A 16,343-nucleotide genomic window follows, 5' to 3' on the forward strand; every position below is an offset into this window, starting at 1 on the left:
CTACTGGTCAGGTTCCTGTTAACTTCACTTGCTGTCTAACTGCGAGTTAGACCAGAGGTTTCCAACCTGTGTTGTGTGCTCTTCTGAGAGCTGGTTGCCCACATGGGTGCTGGCTGTTCTTTGTTTCTAGATGCAATTATGTTAGAATACACAAAGTACTCTTCAGTGTCCGTTTTTATAGTTTTACCCACCGTGATGTTAAATGATCACGTATGTGATGGGGTGGACAACTAAACAATCTCTGTATTAAAATGGGATGTGCACACTATGAAAAGCTTGAGAGCGCTGAATTTATACCTGTCATCCTCATGGTTGGCAAAATCTTGGAGGTATTAAGTCCTTTGTTGGAGACTGATATCTCACTTTGAGCTGATGCCCAAATTTTTAAAGGTGTCTAGGCACTTAGCTACCATTATAAAGTAAATATTTTTGAAATTCTGGGCTTGAAATATTAATTGTGGAAAACTTCGGTATTCAACTGCTGAGCTGTACTTCTAATATCACCCCAGAGTATTCTGCAAGACTATCAAGATAGAAGCTTTGTTTGTTTTCAGTATTGTTAAATAACAGTTCGTTGTCTAATTGCAGTAGTCATCCAAATCTAAAAGTATCAATTATTTGCAACAGAGCCTTAATTTACTCATCTTTGTAATTTAGCTGCATTAGTTAGAATCTTATTTTACATGAGTTGGTTTGACATTTCCACAGTAAAACTTCTGCTTGAAAATAACTTGTTTGAAAATGTTTTACCCATCATTGTTACAAGCAGCAAAGCTTGGCTGTCTCATCAGCAGAAGTTGGTCCAATGAAAGATACTACCTCCCCGACCTTGTCTCTCTCGGCAGCAAATAAGATGAATAAAATGGGGGGGGAAGCAAAACTTTCTTTTTTGTAAAAAGAAAAGGAGTACTTGTGGCACCTTACAGACTAACAAATTTATTTGAGCATAAGCTTTTGTGAGCCACTGAATGCATCCGATGAAGTGAGCTGTAGCTCACGAAAGCTTATGCTCCAATAAATTTGTTAGTCTCTAAGCTTTCGTGAGCTACAGCTCACTTCATCGGATGCATTCAGTGGCTCACAAAAGCTTATGCTCAAATAAATTTGTTAGTTTGTAAGGTGCCACAAGTACTCCTTTTCTTTTTGCGAATACAGACTAACACAGCTGCTACTCTGAAATCTTTCTTTTTTGTGACATTTAAAGTTTAAAACTGCATTTGATAGCACTTTGTGCTAACAAAGGAGAAACAGATTGACACTCTCAGCCACATAAACATCAGTAGGAGAAAAAAGGCATTTTAACACTTTTTCTTGAAAGAATAGAAGAGGGAAATTCAGACAACACTGTTTAAAGGATCATGTATCAGAGAGTTTGCCGCTTTTACAGATCCAGACTAAGAGTCCTGTGGCACCTTATAGACTAACAGACATATTGGAGCATAAGCTTTCGTGGGTGAATACCCACTTCGTCAGATGCATCCGATGAAGTGGATATTCACCCACGAAAGCTTATGCTCCAATATGTCTGTTAGTCTATAAGGTGCCACAGGACTCCTTTGCCTGTTTTAAAGGATGTTTTCTTGGGAAATAGCTTTTTGAAAACCGTAGTTAAAACAGAAAACAAAACCCAAGTTAGCAGTGTCCCAATAACTCACCACATGTACCTTTGCTTGCTTCTTTACAGGTAGACTACAAGGCAGATGAGTGGCTGATGAAGAACATGGATCCTCTGAATGACAATGTGGCTACCCTTTTGCATCAGTCTTCTGACAAATTTGTTGCAGAGCTTTGGAAGGATGGTAAGAAAATATACTGCGACTAAGTGCAGATTTCATCATCATCTGAGATGTAATCTTGTTTGGATGAGTTTTTTGTTTACACTCTTTCCTGGTCCATAGCTGAAAATAATAGCAGCTTAATCCCGATAAGCTAGCCCTGATTAAACAGCCAAAACTATAAGCAGAGGGAGCTGGTTTGTTCCCTAGACCCTGAATTCAGTCCCTTGCACATGTACCATCCCTTAATTTAGCTGCTTTTTCAACGCATTGCTGTGTATTGACAATTGCTCTGAGAGTCCTATCTGACAGTCTTTGGAGTTAATCAGTTTCAGACTTGCTATAAAAAGCAGCAGGAGGGGCCGCTTCTGGTGGTGCTGCTGCTTAACAATGCTGTTTTTATGAAATCAGATCTTACTGGGCTTCATGTCTGTAATGTGTGCAATATGTCTGTATCTCTTTCAAGCAAATTACAATTAATTAGCATATTAAAACATTGTAAAAAGTATTATTCCCATGGATTTGACCTTGCCATTTAGCTAATTATCTGCACATCAGCTAACATACCATCTTTCACAACTTCCACTAAAATAATGTAAAAAGGACAGTTAACCATGGAAACACTTTGCAAGAGCTGTTTGTTTTTTATTTATTTATTTATTTATTTATTTGTGTTTACACTCACTAGAGTGTATTATGCTACATTTTCGTATTTGGGAGCACGCCATTGTCTGTTTTTTGATACAGAAGACACCTGAGCAATAGGCTTAGTATTGAGTTTCCCATATGATTTATGGGATGAAGAACGCTTAATGATTTGTCATTCAGCTACAGAGGGCAGTTTTATGAAGTATATATTACTCTGAAATCTGTCTTAAAAAAAAGCAAAAGCCTTTTTCCTTTCAAGTAAATCCACTTCCCCTAAAAACACACATCAGTCCTAATACTCAAAACTTGAATCTAAGGATTACTGAAATGTGCATGGAATATGTGTGGTCTAATTGTTTTTGTAGCACAATTTAAAGTTTGCTTGCGATTGTTAAAATGTGTTCTGTGTACTAACTAAGTGTCTTGTGTATCTGCTCTTCTGTCTTTCTGTTTTTGCTGTTTCTCTACCTTAGAGATTCAGAATATTCAGAGAGCATCTTTCTATGACAATATTACTGGTCTTCATGATGCACCAGGTGAATGTATATAAAATCATAGGCAGGATTGTACCTACAGGAAAACCATTTTTGCTTATAGGCTTGCACGAACTGTTCATTTCATGCTAAATTTAGATATATCTACAAGGCAAGTGACTTTGAGTGCATACCTATTCAATTGCTACTGCATACATATTGCATCGTATATTTTATGCACTGCACTTAAAGCATTGCAGATTAAAAGGTTTATTACTGCTTCCTACTTCTATTTTGAGATGCCAGATTATTTCTCCAATTGAAACAATACTCTGATAGGTACAGGTATTTGAAATCACTTGTAGGATTTTCAGTATTCTCATCTTTGTTCATAGCCCAACTTTAAGAAAAATTCTAAAGCATTTTAACACTTTTTTATGTGTTTTTAAAAAAAAACAAGTAATTTGACTTGTGAACATTTTAAGTGGTACAAATGCAGTTGTACAGTGAGTGGCTCGTTTCAAACTCCTGTAAACTTGTTTTCACTTAAGAGCTATCTAATGTTTGCTTTTTCTACAAACTCTCCCTTGATTTTTTTTTTTTTTTTTTTTTTGTGAGGAATTGAATGGATATTTGCAGTTTGTCATATGAGTTCGTCCAGAACACTTAAATTACTACTTCCCGCCCCCGAGAGTTAGAAAGTTTTTTTTTTTTAAAAACAAATGGAAAAACAAAAACCACAACAACTTATAATAGGCACCCTTAAACTTAAGTTTTGCTTTACATTACCTCATTACTTGCAGTATTCCCTTTACTTCTGTAAACTAGCAGTATTCCTGTTAATTTCCTAAAATAAGTACTGAAGTTATATTGTTCAGTTATCCAAGGCAGCTGAAAGGTTTTTAAGTTACCACTGTATTTCACTGGCCACCTTTAAGGAAAAGTTGACAGTCATTTACCTTTGTTTAAAAAATAAATAAAAAACCTGTTCCTCCATTTTATTTATTTTTGTAGTTTTCAGATATACCTAGATGTTTAACTTGGATTATACCCACACAATTTAATGTTTCAGTTATCACAGAGCTGTAAAATGCAAGTTTGTGTGTGCTTAGTTGTTGTTGTTGTCTGTTTACACACAGTATCTTTCTAATATTTTACAAACTGCTGGTTTCTTGCATACTCTATAGGATGGCTAAACATATCTTTGAATCCCATTTCTGGTTTAGATTTGCATTCTGCTTTCAGCTAAATGTTTAGGACATGAGCCTATAAACACATTAGCTCATTTATCGGAGGAGTCCTGTTGACGCTAGTGGAACTACTCAGCTGCTTAAAATTAAACGTGGTTTAATATCTGTACGATTTGGGCTCTAATTTCCACTTACTTTGTTCACTTGTCACCTACTAAAGGGTGACCATACTGTCCAAACTCATTATGCCACATACATTCAGATTCTAATCTCAACGTCAGCAATAGAATGATCTAAATCATACTTTCAGGGTGGGGGACTCTATCCTAGGAAGCAGTGATTCTGAAAAAGGTTTTCGAGTGATGGCGGATAATCAGTTGAACATGTCAGCTGAACATAAGCCCGCAGTGTGGCCGAAAAGGCTAATACAATCTTGGGATGCATAAATAAGAGTAGAGAGGTTATTTTACCTTTGTATTTTGCACTGGTGCAACTGTTGCTGGAATACTTTGTCCAGTTGTGGTGTCCACAATTCAAGAAAGATGTTGATAAATTGGAAAGGGTTCACAGAAGAGCCACAAGAATGACTAAAGAGTTAAAAAACCTGCCTTAGAGAGAGTGATAGACTCAAGGACATCTCTATATTTAGCTTAACAAAGAGATAAGGGGTGACTGATCTACAAGGCTGCAAGCACTGCATGGGGAATAAATATTTGATATTGGGCTCGTCAGTCTATCAGAAAGAGATATAACATGATCCAATGGCTTGAAGTTGAAGATAGACAAATTCAGACTGGAAATAAGTCATACGTTTTTAACAGAAAGTAACCATTGGAGCAATTTACCAGAGGCCATGATGGATTCTCGAACACTGGCAATTTTTTAAATTCAAGGTTGGATGCTTTTCTAAAATTTCAGCTTTAGAAATTATTTTGGGGGAGTTCTGTGGCCTGTGATACACAGGAAGTCAAATTAGATGATCACAGTGTTCCCTTCTGACCTTGGAATGTATAAATCTATAAATTATGAAAATATGAGAAGCTGGTTCCAACTTGAAATATAAAACATTGTCATTTATGAAATATTGTATATGAAATAAGTAGACAGAACCAATTCTGAAAGCATTGTTTTGTTTGAATGACTCTAGGTATAACTACACCTCTACCCCGATATAACGCAACCCAATATAACACGAATTCGGATATAACGCAGTAAAGCAGTGCTCTGGGGGGTGGGGCTGCACGCTTCGGCAGACCGGCGTATCTGGCTCTGACACGCTGCTCTGAGCGGCGTGTAAAGGGTGCCAGGCCGGGGCAGAGGGGTTGGATAAGGGGCAAAGGGTCTCAGGGGGCCGGTCGGGGACAGGGAGCAGGCGGGGTTGGATGGTTTGGAGGTTCTGGGGGCAGGGCGGTCAGGGGACAGGGAACGGGGGTGTTTGATAGGGTGTGGGAGTCCCAGGGGGCCTGTCAGCGGGCAGGGGTATGGATAGGGGTCGGGACAGTCAGGGGACAGGGAGCAGGGGGGTTGGGTAGGGGGTGGAGTCCTGGGGGTGATTAGGGACGGGGAGGGTCTCTGGAGGGGGCGGTCAGGGGACAAGGAGCAAGGGGGCTTAGATGGGGGTGGGGTCTTGGGAGGGGTGGTTGTGGGGGGTCTCTGGAGGGGGTAGTTGGGATAAGGAGCGGGGGGGGGTTAGATGGGTCGGGGGTTCTGAGGGGTCAGTCGGGGCGGGAAGTGACTATTAATAATGGAAATGCTCGAGGCCAAACCAATTTCAATCTAATGCGGTTTTACCTATAACGCGGTAAGATTTTTTTTGGCTCCCGAGGACCACATTATATCGGGGTAGAGGTGTACTTGTTTCTAGCTGGTAAGCTTGGAACTGATTACCAGTGCATACTGTATGAATTCAGTAATGAGAAATGCCAGCTCCCAGCATCAAGGTATTGAGCTTCCTTTTTGGATGAGAAATGAAAGATTAGAAAAAGTGTCTATGGTTAGTTCACTTTGGAAATTTGGCTTTTGAGTTACATTCGGACTCCTATGCTTCATGAAGAAAAAACTGTAGAGATATCTAGTAAAAATTTAAGTTACTGAATGTTTTTGATTTTTTTTTTTTTTTCCTCTTCTGAAGTCTCTTTTCTGATGCTTTATTGCAGCTTTGGAACACCTTTATGAAATTTTGTTCTGCGCTTTTTGTACTTTAAAGCTATTGCACTTTTGGCTGAGGAAATCTGTACAGTTTGATGTTAAAATAACTAAGGCCTTTCAAAACTCCAGCATATTTATCTCCCCTTTCTTTCACTGAAAGCATAACCATCTATAGAGGAGCTAAGAGGAAACCTCTTTTCAACTAGTCTCCAGTATACATCAGGGCTTTTATTTCATTCTATTAATATGTACAGAACATATATGTGGTTATTCTAATCTAAGAAGATGTGCAGAGTTTGTGCAGTTCAAAGTTTCAAATATTCAGCCTTGAATTATTTTGCCTTTAGAAGCTTTTTTTCACATCATTCATAACTTGCAGTTTCCAAGTAATTCTCTTTTGCTCATCAGTCGAGAGTTCACTTAAAATAGAGACAATGGCTTTATTGGTGCATATAGAACTTCAAAATAAAGAGCTGGATGTTTTCGTACATAGTTGTCAAAGCTACAGTATTCTGCCATATAAGTTTGTGGCTTTCAATTCCACTGCTTCTGCACAGTGTCCCGAACACATGCTGTGACTGCCTTGTCTACTGATGGCATCTTCTACCATTTGTTCCACAAAGCTTTTGCTGCTGCACTGTCACTCCTGTGTACTGCATATTTTTATATCTGACTAATGTTAAGATCTGCTTAATTTTATTTTCATGTCATTCCCAGTGGATCGTATTGTGGGCCTGGATCAAGTCACTGGTATGACAGAGACTGCTTTTGGCTCTGCATACAAGACCAAGAAGGGCATGTTTCGTACTGTTGGGCAACTGTACAAGGAATCTCTCACCAAACTGATGGCAACTCTCCGAAACACTAATCCCAACTTTGTTCGCTGCATCATTCCAAACCACGAGAAGAGGGTATGGGTTGAACACCAGTTTTGTACTCTTAGCAATTTTTGACCTGAAAATCACTGTCTGGGTTCTAAATAGAGACCTCATACAGATGCACACTGTATTCCTCCTTTCAAAATAGGGAGAGTACTTAAGATATTCATACAGGCAGAATATCTCTTCTGTATCATGTGTACATGGAAACATAGGTGAAGTCGTGAAAAATTATAACTGTCTTTCCTTCATAAGTTCAGAGTACAAAGGTATTCTTTGTTTCCTTGCCCAGGCTGGAAAATTGGATCCACACCTGGTTTTAGATCAGCTTCGCTGTAATGGTGTCCTGGAAGGAATAAGGATTTGTCGACAAGGATTTCCAAACAGGATAGTATTCCAGGAATTCAGACAGAGGTATGACTAGCTTGGGTTTTTACAATTTTTTTTTTTTTTTTTCAGTTAAAACTTACACAACAGTTTGGGGGGTGGTTTAAATTTAAAAAAAAAAAAAAAAAAAAGAATCTGGAGGTGGTTTGAGGCTGAAGTGCTGAGGGGAGGGTGTTTGGGATACTTCCTATTTTCCCTTTCCAACACCAGTCGTCTTTCTTTTGCCATCTCATGTCTCTTCCCACGCAGTTCCAAACCATTCTCCACACAGGCACCCAAGATTCCAGACTTTTAAAAATAACGGCAGACACAGTTTTTCCTGAAACTTCTTTAGATGTTGATTATATTTAAAGTAAGCCAGAGTAGTGTCATTCGGGTCTTATGGAGGAAAATGTTTTCTTTACTTTTTTTCTTGATTTTTAGAGTAGGAAGGTGAACGAGGGTTGGTCAAATTTTTGTGACTTTGCCTCCTGGTGGTAAGCGCTCTTGTGTGTGAGTGCAAAGGCTCTTTACTTTAGGTAGGTGTTAAGAAAAGCTTACTGAATATACTGATTATATTTTTAGAAACAGAGTAACTGGAATGCTAGCAATTGTACATCTTGTCCTTTTCTGGCAAAATTGTAAAAAGCGCTAGAATCCCATTTTTCAAAAGCGACATGGGCGTTTTGGTGCCTGAGCTACTTTTGAAAATGGAACTTAAAGTTTTTTTTAACACATTTTTGAAAATCTTGCCTTGGGTGTAGCTTCCTTTTTCAATGGTGTAAAAAATATTTCCTAATGGATCATTTGAAACACTTTCTGTATAAACTCTCTTTGAAGTCATTCCCCACCCTCTCCCCCAGTGGGTTTGGCAATTCACAGCTTCCCAGGGTAAACAGCCTATTTTGGTCTTTCTTCCAAAAAGCAGTACTTCAAGCGTGCGCGCGCGCGCTCTCTCTCTCTCTCTCTCTCTCTCTCTCTCTCTCTCTCTCTCTCTTTTTTTTTTTTAAAATGTATGGAGAAAGACTTCCCACACCTCTCTTCTTAGTGCGTTTGTGTCAGTTCTGAAACACTTTCTGGGTATTCACAGGTATAGGAATAAAATACCTAAATGTCAAGAAGCCAACTCAAGGAAATTTGGCATTTTAGACATTAACCTTTCCTCCTCCAAACAGTATCTTATCTCAAGTGTGCGCGCGTGATGGGTGATGGTTCACCTCTTGTCGCACGCTGCTGGTGAAAACATTGAGGCTACCAGTTCATTCTTCTCCCTTTTTTGTGAGAAAAGTCTCAGACTTACAGTTCAGAAATAGAGAAAATCAATGCTAGTTTGCTAATATGGTTGGGCTGGCAGTGATTCTTTACTGGGTCCAGTGGTTTTGTTCTTTTCTTGACTTACAGGTATGAGATCCTTACTCCTAATGCAATCCCTAAGGGTTTTATGGATGGCAAGCAGGCTTGTGAACGAATGGTAAGCATTTAGTGATATTTAGATGTAAATCATTTAACATTTGCAGCCAAGAGTACATTGTTTTGTGCTCTTTGTTATAAGGAATTGATTTGCCTCTCACTTAGATCAGAGCATTGGAGCTGGACCCCAACTTGTACAGAATTGGACAGAGCAAGATTTTTTTCCGAGCTGGTGTCTTGGCACATTTAGAAGAAGAACGGGATCTGAAGATCACAGACATCATTATCTTCTTCCAAGCTGTCTGCAGAGGATACCTGGCCAGAAAGTGAGTGAATGAGCAACTGAAGTGGCCATCTAAAGTCGAAACTTAATCCTTTTAAAGTTCTAATACATACTTTCTTATAAGAAGACATGCTTAACCCAGTAAATTGTATGATCTTCAGTAATAGTTGTTTTAGGTTTGACAAGCTAGTGAATTAACAGATTGAATAATGGCTACTGGCAAGCTTGCAAGCCTAAACTGACACTTGCTGAAGATCATGCGATTTATCATAGTTCTATAGTCCAGCAAGAATGTCTTGACAAAGGGGTGCAGCCTACCTTTTTGACTACCTCGTGGTGCCATTCTTTCTTTATTTTTTTTAAGAATTTCATTTAATTGTTTCACATTTTTGAGTTGAAATAACTCAGGTACATTTTTATCTAGCTAAAGCTAAGCCTACTAGAGACCATAAAGTCTTACTCCTTTTTGTTACTGTTACTGTTCTAATATATTAGTGTGTTATATATTTGACCAATATTTGGTCAGTTGACCAGTTTATTTTTGGACCGGTCAAATGCCTAGCCCTAAGTTGGTTATGCGATTAGTATGAAATTGTAATTTTATTTTCATTACCATTGAATGTCTTAATTATTGCTTGGGTGGTTATGTATTGATGGCTTTAAAAACTCTCTTGCCCCACCAATATGTCTCAAACCTAACCTGGAGGGCCACCTCTAGGATTCAAGGGAGAGTTCAGTCTTTGAGGTTGTTTGTGGGACTTTTAGCACAGGGGGTCAGCCTATCACAAACGCTCTTTGTAATATGAATGCTGAACTTGGGTCTTAGCTTGATCCTTAGATGAGAAATGATCACTCTAGAGTTCTGTTTCCCATAAATCGGGTTAGTCAGCCTGTTGTGGTTTAAAAGTGTTCCAGAATGATCACCTAACTACAAATACAAATATACTTTATGCTTGGCCTTACTAAGTGTGGAAAATGTTTTGTGCTTCTGCCTTTAGGGCCTTTGCAAAAAAACAGCAGCAGTTAAGTGCATTAAAAGTCCTGCAGAGGAATTGTGCAGCATATCTAAAATTAAGGCACTGGCAATGGTGGAGAGTCTTCACAAAGGTTGGCTGTTTTCTGTCACTTTCTTTAACTTGTGTTAAGCAGGTAACACACTATGCTACATGTTTTCCTCCATACACACAGTTCACTTTCTAATTCCATTGCAGGTGAAGCCTCTTCTGCAGGTTACTCGACAGGAGGAGGAACTTCAGGCTAAGGATGAGGAGCTGCTGAAGGTGAAGGAAAAACAGACAAAAGTGGAGGCAGAACTTGAGGAGATGGAGAGGAAACATCAGCAGGTTTGTTGTGCTAAAGATCAAGTCTCTAATGGCCAGGTACTGACCTAAGTCTTGTGTGAAGAACTCCTTTTGACATCCGTGGGAGCTCTGTGGACAGAGAGCATTGTACAGCAAGTGATTAACTCTATTATGTGAGACAAGACCACTTGTTGATTTCACTCATTTACCTATGGATCCAAACCTGACAAATCATCTTGTTTCAGAACAGAGGGACAGGTATTTTGACAGCCTTTTCTGCGCTTTTAAAAGGGGAGGGGGGAGGGGGAAATGCTGATAGTAGCATTTTAAGTGTAAATTTCAGGCCAGGAAACTTTTCTGTAGCACTCCTATGTTGTAAATAACCAGTGAGAGGAAACAGGTTTGTATGAAGTTTATTTTTTGTTGTTGTTTCTAACTGAAAATGGATCAGAGTAATGATGAATATGTGTGTCCTATTGAGCAGAAATGTTGTATGATGTCATTGTGATTGGTATTTGTTCCATTCATTTAAAATCTTAATTGGTTATTGATTGGTGAAGACAGGAGTTAATATTGCAGAATCTACAGAGCAGGAAATAAAATGAATTTCAACCTAGGGAAAATAATACAAAATCAGACAAGAGCAGCAATTCCAAGAGAGCCAGAGGAAATAGTGGACATCAGATTAGACTTGAGCTTGCTCTTTGATACAGTAGCAAAAAATGCAAAAGAGAATTTGGGTGGCCTAAGCAGAGGTATCCTATCATAGAGGAGGAAGGTGATAGTTCCTCTTCAGCATTGTGGGTGATGTCTTAGGCTCATATGAAGTGCCCAAAATAAGAAATGCGTACTAAGGTGATGAATACAGTGTAAAAAGGAAATAGGAAAAAAACTGCACAAAAACTGTTTTTTAGATAAATGAGAAGAAATTCAGAGAGGAGCAACAAATGACAAGAGGCTGGACAGACTGGTTGCGGAAACTGTCAAAAGGACTAAATGTGGCTACTTTGGCTAAACAGAGTCTTAAGTCAAACTGTCTAAAAGTATTCAAAGGATGTAACTGCCAAGGAAGGAGAGCAATTGTTTAAGATGGTGTAGGAGGGAATAACTAGAAGTAATGAGTTGAAATTAAGAGTAAAGTAAAATAAGGTAGTCAGACTATCTTGGTTAGATCATTTCTGCCTGGTAGACCAGATGTAGTCTCCTCAGGGGAAGTGTAGTGGGAAGCTCCATCACATGAATAACTAAAAACTGAACTGGACACAACTTCAGAAAATATCCCCTAGGAGACAGTCTAGTGCTGTGAGGCAGAAGGTGGACCAGATAAAGAATGGTCTTATGCTTTTAACTTCTGTGACTTATTGGAAAAGGGTACATGTTAGTTTTCAACTTCTGTAATAATCAGGTCTATAATCTCATGTGAGGCCTTTTGGCAACGTAGCGGTAGAGAATCTTGAGGGTTTGCTGTTCCGTAACCTTTGCAGATTGTAGAAGAAAAGAACATTCTTGCGGAGCAGCTGCAGGCAGAGACAGAGCTGTTTGCTGAAGCTGAGGAGATGAGAGCCCGTCTGGCCGCCAAAAAACAGGAGTTAGAAGAAATTCTGCATGATCTGGAATCCAGGGTTGAGGAGGAAGAGGAAAGGAACCAAGTCTTGCAAAATGAAAAGAAAAAGATGCAGGCACATATTCAGGTACTCCTCTTAGTGCACAGCAATTGGAAGGACTTATGATCAGAACGCTAAAATATTGGGCTATAGTCTCACCCCCAGTAACTTCGCCTGGAGGGAATGAAAGGAGTGGAAACAATCGCGCCTTTGGGTCGATGGTAGGGGGAGTGAAAAGCGATATCCTAGCATCTTGGATCCATCTTGTAGAAATTCTGTGGTCTTCATGGGTATGAATATTTGGTGAAACAAGGGAGAAAGGAGTAGGTAATATTTGCAACATCATCCTCCTTGAAACAAGCCTGGATTTTCCCCAAGTATACATATGCAGAAAATGATGTCTTGGGAGTTGCACCAAATGCAGGTGGAGAGTTGGTGGCAGCATGGCTCTTGAGGGAGCTTTAATACCATTTGAAGTGGGGTGGGGATTGGGAATACATTGCACAGGGCCTAGGTGCTTTCCTGTGGGAACTAAGATCCATGTGATTTCCTCAGAGACGGAAGTGAAATGTTTCAGGCTTGTTCGTGATCATAGAGAAATCCATTCACTAGGTCTTACCAAAGCATGCAAAGACTGTTTCGTCCACTCCAGATATGCTCAGATTTTCTTTTGCACTCTCATGGCTGCATCTTGATGTGGGTTAGGTCTTATATTTCAGACTTGAGTTGGGGGAGACTTTCAAAAAAGCCTCGGTGTAAAGGAACATGCAGCCATCTGAAAGCCAGGAAGTGCTCTTGAAAATCTTTCGCATTCTTTCATAAGAACTCAGGTGGTCTTCCAAGTTTTGTGGGAGAAACTGATTTGGAAACAACTGTCAATGAATGGAAAATAGTATGATGTTACCATGGCTGCGACTGAAGTGTTGAAAAGTGCTGTTATCAGCTCACTTACATGTATATCTAGATGTCCATGCCAGTCTCAGAAACCCTCTTAGGGATCTAGATCCTTTATGAGGTCCAGCAAGCTCCTTTCACTGCATCCCCTCTCCTCATCCTCCTATATCTTTAACATCCCTCCCACACTTAAATTTAAAGGTCTGTTAAGTGGCATTTCTGCTGTGCCCCAGATACTAGCAGTGTCAAGCTTTACACGCTTGCTTGTGTGCAGTGCTCTCTGGGGAAGCTTTGATATAAATAAAGTCTAATATGATGGGGGCTGTAAAAGGAAATTAAATGTGAAAAAAACAGTGCAATGTTATGGCTGCCATTTCACAGTCCAAGTGGCTTGCATTCCTTCTGGGAGCCATATACTCTGCCCCATTGAGTGTGCATCTGTTAAAGTTAATATACCATACAGCAGTACAAAATGCAACATGGCTGTGTTAGCTGCTTTGGAAAGCATACACTTGAACTTCCTGACTTATAGTATAATTGAGATTTATAAGCACAACTTTGCACTTACGTAGTGTATCAGATTATGACTATCTAGTATAAAGTTGCATTATACTAGGGTAAGGCTCTTACAATTGAAGCCACTTTTCATTGTTAGCGCTTTACTCTGGAAAGCGAGGGGGCCTCTTTAGAAATAGCGAGGAGCTTTGTGCTTCTGTTGACTTGGAGCAGATGGGAAATATGGAAAACATGATGCAATTGTGCTTTATTTCTTAGGACCTAGAAGAGCAACTTGATGAGGAAGAAGGAGCTCGACAGAAGTTGCAGCTTGAAAAGGTAACTGCTGAAGCTAAAATCAAGAAGATGGAAGAAGAGATCCTACTTCTAGAGGACCAAAATTCCAAATTTTTGAAGGTGAGAAACCTGTATGTGATGTAAGTAAAACCTCTCATGTTAGAAGAAAATGTGGGAGGTGGCAGCTTGCAGTGGACATGTCAGGCTTTCTGGTAGTGTCAACATGTTTTTCAATGTATTCTCAATCCTTCCAAGATTATCCTTGTATTGTGATCTTCCTGGAGGGAGGCAGGCCTGAGCTGCTTCCTACAGACTAAATACAAAATGCAAAATTTTTAGTAAGAATCTTTGGGAGTATTTATCTCACTTACTCTCATGCAGTGCTCAATAGCATATACAATATATATTTTTCTTGTCGACAGTGGCTAACGATTTGGAGTGCCCCAATTTTTGAGTACCCAACTTGAGGCACCTTATGGGGGTCCACTTTCAAGTGGTTTGTTCTCAGCACTTTCGGAAAAGTGTTGGGCACGGACTATCTAAAAATGATATCTCAGGCGTGGCATCCCAAATCACCAATCACTGTTAAATGGGGGCGTTTGTTATTTGGCAACTAGCTAAACTGAGCAGTAATGCTAACTTGCAGCCAGTTGGAATAAAGCTTGTACTAAGGTATAAGATTTCTATACAGAATTCCTACATTCACATTCTGTCAGTGCCTGAGGGCATTTTATATACTCTAACAGTCAATCTTTTTATCAACTAGGAAAAGAAACTAACGGAGGATAGAATTGCTGAATGCACCTCTCAGCTGGCTGAAGAAGAAGAAAAGGCCAAAAACTTGGCCAAACTCAAGAACAAACAGGAAATGATGATCACAGATTTGGAAGGTTAGAGATCTTTTTGAATATGCCTTCTAACAACTTGGCATGTATGATAGGAAGTAATAGGTCACTTAAAGTAAATCTGAGTTCAATGGAACCCCTGTTTTATGCACTAATTAGGGATTGAGGAGTTCTTAAAATAAAGTTCATAAAATTGAACATCTCAAAATTAGAGTGGATACACTGCATAAATTGTAGTACGGCATACTTCATCTTTCTCTTCTTGTCTTTCAAACCACTGCGAATTGATTTCCAGTATATTGAAGGCTTTGGAATGTGAATGAATGTTGACTTGTTCTTCATCAGCATCACTTTCTTAATGTTTGTTTTTTTGGTGGGGAACAATGGTTTGTATACCTTGGTCATTCATAAGATTAGTGTTACTAAAATGGAGGTGCTATGTTCACTAGTCTCAAGTATGACAGATATGTCAGATGCGCCCGAAAATGTGCATCTTTTGTGAGGGCTTGGATACCTCAGTAGCTGCTATTTATTGTCCATCCAGCCCTTCTTTAGCTAAGTGTTCCATTTGCATCAGGCTTCTTCTATTTTGGCATAGCATTTGGCCACACCAATTTTGGTGTCACATATGGCCACACTAACCTATGTCTGGTCTTCGCTATTAGTGCCTCACTTTTGGAAACCCATTTAATGTACAAACACTTCTTTAAAAATTCAGCGTGCTAGATGCATCCTTTTAGTAATAGCAAACAATGCTTGCCTTTTCCAGATGGTAGCTGCAATTTCATATGATAAAAACATTCAAATGACATTTTTCTAAAATAATGTTTAGGGCTGTCAAGCAATTAAAGAAATTAATCATGCTTAATCGCAATGTAAATAGAATACCATTTATTTAAATAGTTTTGGATGTTTTCTACATTTTCAAATATTGATTTCAATTACAACAGAATACAAAGTGTACAGTGTTCACTTTATATTTATTTTTGATTACAAGTATTTGCACTGTAAAAAAACAAAATAAATAGTATTTTTAAATTCACCCAATACAAGCACTGTAGTGCAATTTCTGCATCACGAAAGTTGAACTTGTAAATGTAGAATTATGTGCAAAAAAACCTGAATTCAAAAATAAAACAATGTAAAATTGTAGAGCCTGCAAGTCTACTCAGTCCTACTTCTTGTTCAGCCAATCACTCAAACAAACAAGTTTGTTTATATTTGCAGGAGACAATGCTGCCTGCATCTTGTTTACAATGTCACCTGACAGTGAGAACACGCATTTGCATGGCCCTGTTGTAGCCAGCATCGCAAGATATTTGTGTGCCAGATGCACTAAAGATTCGTATGTCCCTTCATGCTGCAGTCACCATTCCAGGGGACATGCATCCATGCTGATGACGGGTTCCGCTCGATTACAGTCCGAAGCAGTGTGGACCGATACATGTTCATTGTAATCATCTGAGTCCGATGCCACCAGCAGAAGGTTGATTTTCTTTTTTGGTGGTTTGGATTCTGTATTTTCTGCATTGGAATGTTGCTCTTTTAAGACTTCTGAAAGCATTCTCCCCACCTTGTGTCCCTCAGATTTTGGAAGGCACTTCAGATTCTTAAACCTTGGGTCAATTTCTGTAGCTATCTTTAGAAATCTCACATTGGTACGTTCTTTCCGTTTTGTGAAATCTGCAGTGGAAGTGTTGGGTCATCATCTGAGACTCCTATCACATGAAATATAT

General features: G+C 39.1%; 1 protein-coding gene across 3 annotated transcripts in view; it reads left to right on the top strand.

Annotated features, from left to right (window-relative positions):
* The window catches only part of MYH10 (myosin heavy chain 10), a 135,675-nt gene that overhangs the window by 89,093 nt on the left and 30,239 nt on the right, over positions 1 to 16,343 (top strand). For all 3 annotated transcript variants that reach the window (XM_043527745.1, XM_037914430.2, XM_037914433.2), the window contains 10 exons: positions 1,685 to 1,799; positions 6,952 to 7,145; positions 7,405 to 7,526; positions 8,880 to 8,949; positions 9,054 to 9,214; positions 10,170 to 10,278; positions 10,383 to 10,514; positions 11,957 to 12,163; positions 13,745 to 13,882; positions 14,529 to 14,652. In XM_043527745.1, the coding sequence (XP_043383680.1) occupies positions 1,685 to 1,799; positions 6,952 to 7,145; positions 7,405 to 7,526; positions 8,880 to 8,949; positions 9,054 to 9,214; positions 10,170 to 10,278; positions 10,383 to 10,514; positions 11,957 to 12,163; positions 13,745 to 13,882; positions 14,529 to 14,652 (1,372 nt within the window). The remainder of the gene's footprint in view (positions 1 to 1,684; positions 1,800 to 6,951; positions 7,146 to 7,404; positions 7,527 to 8,879; positions 8,950 to 9,053; positions 9,215 to 10,169; positions 10,279 to 10,382; positions 10,515 to 11,956; positions 12,164 to 13,744; positions 13,883 to 14,528; positions 14,653 to 16,343) is intronic.

Source organism: Chelonia mydas, chromosome 14 (genome assembly GCF_015237465.2).
Source record: "Chelonia mydas isolate rCheMyd1 chromosome 14, rCheMyd1.pri.v2, whole genome shotgun sequence".
Taxonomy (NCBI): Eukaryota; Metazoa; Chordata; order Testudines; family Cheloniidae; genus Chelonia; species Chelonia mydas.